Source organism: Hipposideros armiger, unplaced genomic scaffold (genome assembly GCF_001890085.2).
Source record: "Hipposideros armiger isolate ML-2016 unplaced genomic scaffold, ASM189008v1 scaffold_258, whole genome shotgun sequence".
Classification (NCBI taxonomy): domain Eukaryota; kingdom Metazoa; phylum Chordata; class Mammalia; order Chiroptera; family Hipposideridae; genus Hipposideros; species Hipposideros armiger.
This window is the reverse complement of record NW_017731608.1, coordinates 1,154,061-1,160,589: the sequence shown is the minus strand read 5'-3', so window position 1 is coordinate 1,160,589 and position 6,529 is coordinate 1,154,061. Positions and strand designations below refer to the sequence as shown.

Below are 6,529 nucleotides of genomic sequence, written 5' to 3'. Positions count from 1 at the left end.
ACGTTGCTTCACTGGCCCAAGTTGGCACCATCATTGCGCTCTTCCCAGGCGAGGCAGATCAGTCACCGGCTTCTGGACAGCCGCTCACAGTGGCAGCTGGCCTCTCACGCTGGCTGCTGGCTACACACGGTAGCCCATGGCAACCCACTGCAGCAGGGGGCTGCAGCCTACGCCGTTGCCGGCAACTCATGGCAGCCCAGCTCCAGGTTGAGCTGTTGTTCAGCATCTCAACTGTAGAGGGCAGTGTCACTGGCCCTCATATGTGGGATCTGAACCGGGGCCCTCTGGCATTCCAAGCCAGCTCTTAACCATTGCGCCACTTGGCCGGCCCTGAACTGTCACATCTTTAATGCTATATTATAAAGAAGTAAGAACTAGTACTTGGATACAAAGTGAGATACATTTATAATGGCCTATTAGGAATTTTAGATGGCCTTGGCAGAATATCATACAAATTGAATACTTACAAGAGAAAGTTTATTAGTTAATCGTTTTGGAAAACTATCTGAATTTCTTAAGCCCCTTTTTTGTTTCCCGTCTTGGGGTCCTTTGTTTAAATTACCTGGTATAGGATAGTTGTTTTTACCTTCCCCTTAGTTAACAGTAAATGATAGTATCAAATTTTGTTTTTCAAAATACTGTTTTTCTTTTAGCTGTGGAAAGCAAGGTTAAATGGGTATGAAGAGGCCCTGAAGATCTTCCAGAAAATAAAGGATGAAAAGAGCCCAGAATGGTCCAAATTTTTAGGATTGATCAAAAAATTTGTGACTGATTCCAATGCAGTGGTTCAATTGAAAGGGTTAGAAGCTGCACTTGTTTATGTCGAAAATGCCCATGTAGCAGGAAAGTAAGTAGTTTCTTTCCATATTCTGGGTAGAAACCCCTGTCCGGTGCTACCTGGGTTAATCTGTGTATATTTGTGGATCACTGTCCTTAGTACTTTTAAAATATATTAATTTTCTTACTTTCATAGCTCCTTTGATACTTGTTTTTTTCATTCAGTCTTTATCTGTTCTCAGAAGTCTAAATGGTACATGAGATCTGTAAAGAAGAGCAAATTAAAAATCAGATCTTAAGTTTTTACCTTAAGGTTTGATGAGCAAATGACTTTTTTCCTTTTGAGTCTTTTGTATGGAAATTACTCTAGACTAAGAAGGATAATCTTCTGTAACTTCTAGAAGAAACTGAGAGGTTGTGAGCAAAGGAATAATCAGAATTTTACTGAAAACATTTGGCATTACAACAATCTTTTTCAACAAGGGTTCCCAGCTAGGTGATCTTAGAATCACACCTCTCTCCCTGTGGTCATTAGGCATTTTTTTCTCTTAGAAGAGGTAATGCTACCTAAACAACCTCTAACTCCCAGCCAGTTTCACTTGAGCTATGGGTAATAGATAGATGTTTCCAGTCACTCTGCTCTCCCATACCTCATAAACCTAATTTTTCTAACTCTAGTCTTTATATCATCGAAAGGAGCCCTACACACACACACACACACACACACACACACACACACACAAATGTGGACCCTTGACTTAATTGCGCAAGAAATACATATTTGACTTCAAAGATTATACCAATAAAGACAATCGTAATCATAATTTGACAGTTTTGTTAACCAGCATCACCAAGTTTCCCTTGCCACTAGTGAAATCATTGCTTTTTTTATTTCATTTTTCTTCTGATATCAGAGACTTTTTTGACAAATGCTGCATGTAACTCCAACCCACTCATTTCCTCTAATTTCTAATAGTACAGGTTTTATTTAATTCAGAAGAGTCTCAAAGCAATCAAGTTACTGTAAAGTCTTACCAAGGAATTGGGAGCAGCCTTTTGTTACTACAGGTGCATATCCATTCACTCTGTGCAGAAATTCTCGTCTTAAGTGTTTAAAATGACTTTTTAAAGAAGTTTCAAAAAAGCAAGGATTCCTTAATCCCATTTTCATAAACTGTATCTGTATATGTGTGTGTATATATTCATACAGAAAAGTATGCAAGGATGGATACCAAAAAGTCTAAAGTAGTTGGCTCCACGTAGTGGGATTTCAAGGGATTTTTTGCTTTCTTATTTGAATTTTCTACATTTATAGCAATCTCTGGTTCTGTGTTGTTGTCTGGTGTGACATCGCAATCTTTTATGGTTTGCATAAGTTTTTTAATGCTTTTGAACATAAATTAAAAAATTAAAGACTCATTTACTTTATTTCTAACCATTTTCAGAAGTACAGGTGCCCCCTCCCTTCCCCTACTGCCTTCCATGACCTTTTTCCAGCTCTTTTTACTAACGTGTGTTTTTGTGTGTATGGTGGTTGTTTATAATCTACATTACAGAACCACAGGAGAAGTTGTGTCCGGTGTTGTAAGTAAAGTGTTCAACCAACCCAAAGCCAAAGCCAAGGAGCTGGGCATCGAGATTTGTTTGATGTACATAGAGATAGAGAAAGGAGAGGCCGTGCAAGAAGAGCTCTTAAAAGGCCTGGACAATAAGAACCCCAAGATCATCGTGGCCTGTGTAGAGACACTGAGGAAAGCCTTAAGGTAAGACTTTTTCTTTTCGCTTTAGTTTTATCATCTGGAATGTCTCAATTGAGTTTGGGTTCCTGGTTTAAACAGAAATGAAAACTGCTGCATTTGACTTGGCACGTGACACCAACCAGGAAGGTGACCTGGAAAAGCTGAAGTCATTCCTCAAGCACTTTGAATTCCATAATTTTAGCCTTCAGGATTGTTGTGTAGTTACTTTACCTAAATCTCTTTGTAATGAAGATGAGCAGGGGATAGATATTTCTGACCTGTTCTCAGATTACGAATTGGTCTTTTTGTAGAAAAGCACTCCTCAAGGTATTTAAGCAGCTCTTTCTCTCTTGCTATTCTCAAACAAAAATTTATATACTTTGAAATGTTCGTTAAAGTCACAGTTTGTTGGCTAGAACAACCTTTGTTTAGTTGCCTTTTTAGTAAAGTAGAAGTAAATGCTGTCGTCTTTAAACAGAAGTACAACAACAGCAAATAGAAAATAACTTTTACTCTTATGTAATAAGTTATTTTCAACCCTAGAATTTCTTGTTGTTTAACACTGAAGTTTTTCATGAATGGGATCTCTTTCAGGAACAAGTGGCTGTAATTTGCTATGGAATCTGAATTAGACAAACCACTAGTTTGTTCTGATTTGGCAGTCCTTCTAATCTGATATCCTGTCCCCAATACTATCCACATGAGATACTTTAGAAAGCAGCTCTAGTGAAACCCTAAATGTGTGACCTATGGAAATGGACATCATCCCAACTCAACTCTCTTGTGATTTTGTATATGACCTACTTCTTGGAGAAAATGCTTCCTTTGGTGTTTATCTTACATGAAACTATCAAAATTCTTGAATTTTGTTCAACTATTCTCAATTTATACATTCTTTCACTTGGTTCATAATGTTCTTTTATAAAATTTGACTTTCACTTAGATTTTTGTTTGATAAATTTTTCCTCGTTTCTGGCCCAGTATAGTATAGCAGGCATGTGTGTTTTTGAATAGTAAGTAGTATGCTTATTCTATCATCTTAGAAATTAAGTGAATTCATTTGGTTATCAAGACTGCTAGTATCAGTAGATCTGTTCTGTCCTTCTGAGTATTGGATCTCTAATAAAAAATATATATTATACTCTAATCTTCTACATTTAAATTAGTAGTTTCTAATGTAGAATGTTGTAAACTTTGGTTACTTCATTTTAAGTTAACTTGGAGAAGAAGGATAGAAAAAGACCAAGTTAGGAAATCTTCTTATGTCTTCCTTATACATGTTATTTAGTCCCATCCCTGTATGGTTCTTTATTTGTCCTAAAACATCCTAGAATATATAGTAAAACTAAGCTACCTGGGACCTTCAAGAACCTTCAGTCCAAACTGTTCAGTCTAGGTTCCTCAAGCTGTCTATGTTAGTGGTAGCTTCAGAGAACTAAAAATGTGGGGCTCCTAAAATGGGCTTCTAGAACCCTTTTGTTTTTTCTGCAGTTATATGTTTAGTATCAAGATTAGCTTTTGTTTTGTTAAGGTGTCTTTCATATGGACTGGCTCCATCTGTTTGTTGTTTTTGTTTTGTTTTTTTAATCTTTCAAAAGCAGGCCAAGAGTGAAACAAACAAACAAAAAATCAGATCAAACAGTAGTAACGTAAAAGAAAATTAAGAGATCCCAAATGTTAGGTTCTTCAGGTTCCATGATGAGTACCCTTAAAAGAATAGCTTTTTTCCATAAGTTCTTATTTCCTTTTAATTTTCATTTTTTTGCTGCCTTTTAAATAAAGGTGACAAATACCAATCAGACTCTTGTAATACTGTTCAGGATCTAAATAAACGTGATTCTGAACATAGTTCAATACACAAGGCTAAGAGAATGAACGATAATGCAATCATCAGTAATCAAAACAAAGGAAATTTTCCAAATCTCTTTTAAACAGAATCCTGTCTTTTTAAAAGTCTAAATCTACATGAAACTCAAAGCAATCCACCAAGTTTTCTACCTGAGATCAAAACAAGTTGGTGTTTTTTCCTGTCTAAAACATAATTCTTGCATTGAGGTAAATCTGAATTTACGTGATATACTTTGTCAAAATTTTCCAAAAAATTTTAAGCTCTTTAGACAGAAATTCTCATGTTACACATAAATATTTACATATTTTTTTTCTTCAAAGACTAATGACAAATTTATGAGGTTAATAGGCCTATAATGGAACCATGCATGATACTAACATGAAAATAAAAAGTTCATTTACACAGTGTTCCTGTATGGTGCAATATGAAATGTGATCACAGGATCTGTTTACATATATGAATCACTAAGAGTTCAGGAATTAAGCTCACTTTAAGAAAACTCCTTATATTCTTTTTTGAAGCAGAGGTTGCAAAGTTGTGATATGTAACAAAAATATATATAAAACTCCAAAACCAAGTATTTTGCCTAAATTGACAATAACTGCAACTTAAATTAAAAAATAAACCCAAGGGCCAGCTGAGTGGCGTGATGGTTAAGAACTGGCTTGGGACTCCAGAGCGCCCCAGTTCGGATCCCACATGAGGGCCAGTGACACTGCCCTCCACAGCTAAGATGCTGAACAAAAGCTCAACCTGGAGCTGGGCTGCCATGAGTTGCCAGCGATGGCGTAGGCTGCAGCCCCTGCTGCAGTGGGCTGCCATGGGCTACCGTGTGTAGCCAGCAGCCAGCGTGAGCGGCCATCCAGAAGCCGCTAACTGATCTGCCTCGCCCAGGAAGAGCGCAATGATGGTGCCAACTTGGGCCAGTGAAGCAATGTCCTCCACAACTAGACTGAAGAACAAAACAACAGCAACTTGTCTGTTCCCCTTCCCCCAATTCCCCACCGCTGTTCCCATCCCCCCAATTCCCCAATAAAAAATCTTGAAAAAATAAAAATAAATAAACCCAACTAAATCTTTCCTGTGGCTATGCAACTTTTTGCTTTGTGGCCTGAAAGTTTTACTGAGGTAACAACCTCTTACCCCTTGCTTCTCCTTCTTGCATTCCTCCACCCCTGCCCCCAGCTTCCTTTTTTATGGCTATTTTTGGCAATGCTTCCAAATCTTGAAAGCAGAAGAACCTGCTACAGTAAATGAGGAGGGTGAAAAAACAACACTACATATGATGTATGAAGACCAATCTAAGAGTATAAACTGAGAAAGAAAATACTAGAAGGCTGAGCAGCCTACCCTCAAGGGAAAAAGAGAAAATAAAAAAATGGGGCTGTTACTCCTCGCCCTTCTTCCACATTATCTCCTGATTAGAAGAACGTGCAACTAAAATTTCAAACTCTGAAAAGGTAGTGACTTTGAAGGAAGAGCTAGGCAAGTGAATAAACGGTAAAGAAGTCCAGCAGTACTTCAGCTCTCAGTGAATTTCTTTGCTCTGGCGTTGGCGTTGTCAGTACAATCTTTGCTGATTGTCAGCCTTGTCTGTGATCTGCTCTATTTGTCGGTTATGAGCCTCAATTCCATCGCTCATGTCCAGGGCCATATTTTTTAGATTTCCTAGGATACTGCCCACTTGAGTCAGGTTCTCTTCCATTTCATCTTCTCTGGCATCATTAGTTATATGTTCAATGTATCTGCCGCTGGCTGCTCCTGTGTTTTGATTGCTGAGGCTGACCATTTGTCACTTGGACAGGCTGCTTAGATACTTACTTTACTGGAAGAGTTGTCTCCACCATCTCCCCATGTTGCCCTATCTGCCTTAACCAGACTCAACGTTCTTTGTCCTATTACATGGGCAGACACAAAGGCCACAGCACTTGTTAAGTTAGGTTAAAGTCTTCTCTGCCTCTCGCATGTCTTTATTTGGTCCATGCCTCCTTCTGTGTGGTTTAGTTGTTCCCCTTGTTCATCCTGAATAGTGATAGTCTTTTTTTTTTTTTTTTTTTAAGATTTACTGGGGTGGTTGTTTATAATCTACATTACAGAACCACAGGAGAAGTTGTGTCCGGTGTTGTAAGTAAAGTGTTCAACCAACCCAAAGCCAAAGCCAAGG

The 6,529-nt window shown here is 38.1% G+C and overlaps 1 protein-coding gene and 1 pseudogene across 2 annotated transcripts in view; one reads left to right on the top strand and one right to left on the bottom strand.

The window, feature by feature from the left end:
- The first annotated feature begins 657 nt into the window (after positions 1-657).
- Positions 658-6,529, top strand: part of CKAP5 (cytoskeleton associated protein 5) — a 70,271-nt gene continuing 64,399 nt past the window's right edge. For both annotated transcript variants that reach the window (XM_019656477.1, XM_019656475.1), the window contains exons 1-2: positions 658-847; positions 2,334-2,540. In XM_019656477.1, the coding sequence (XP_019512022.1) occupies positions 2,425-2,540 (116 nt within the window). In that variant the 5' untranslated portion in view covers positions 658-847; positions 2,334-2,424. The remainder of the gene's footprint in view (positions 848-2,333; positions 2,541-6,529) is intronic.
- Positions 5,887-6,529, bottom strand: part of LOC109390174 (synaptosomal-associated protein 23-like) — a 1,199-nt pseudogene continuing 556 nt past the window's right edge.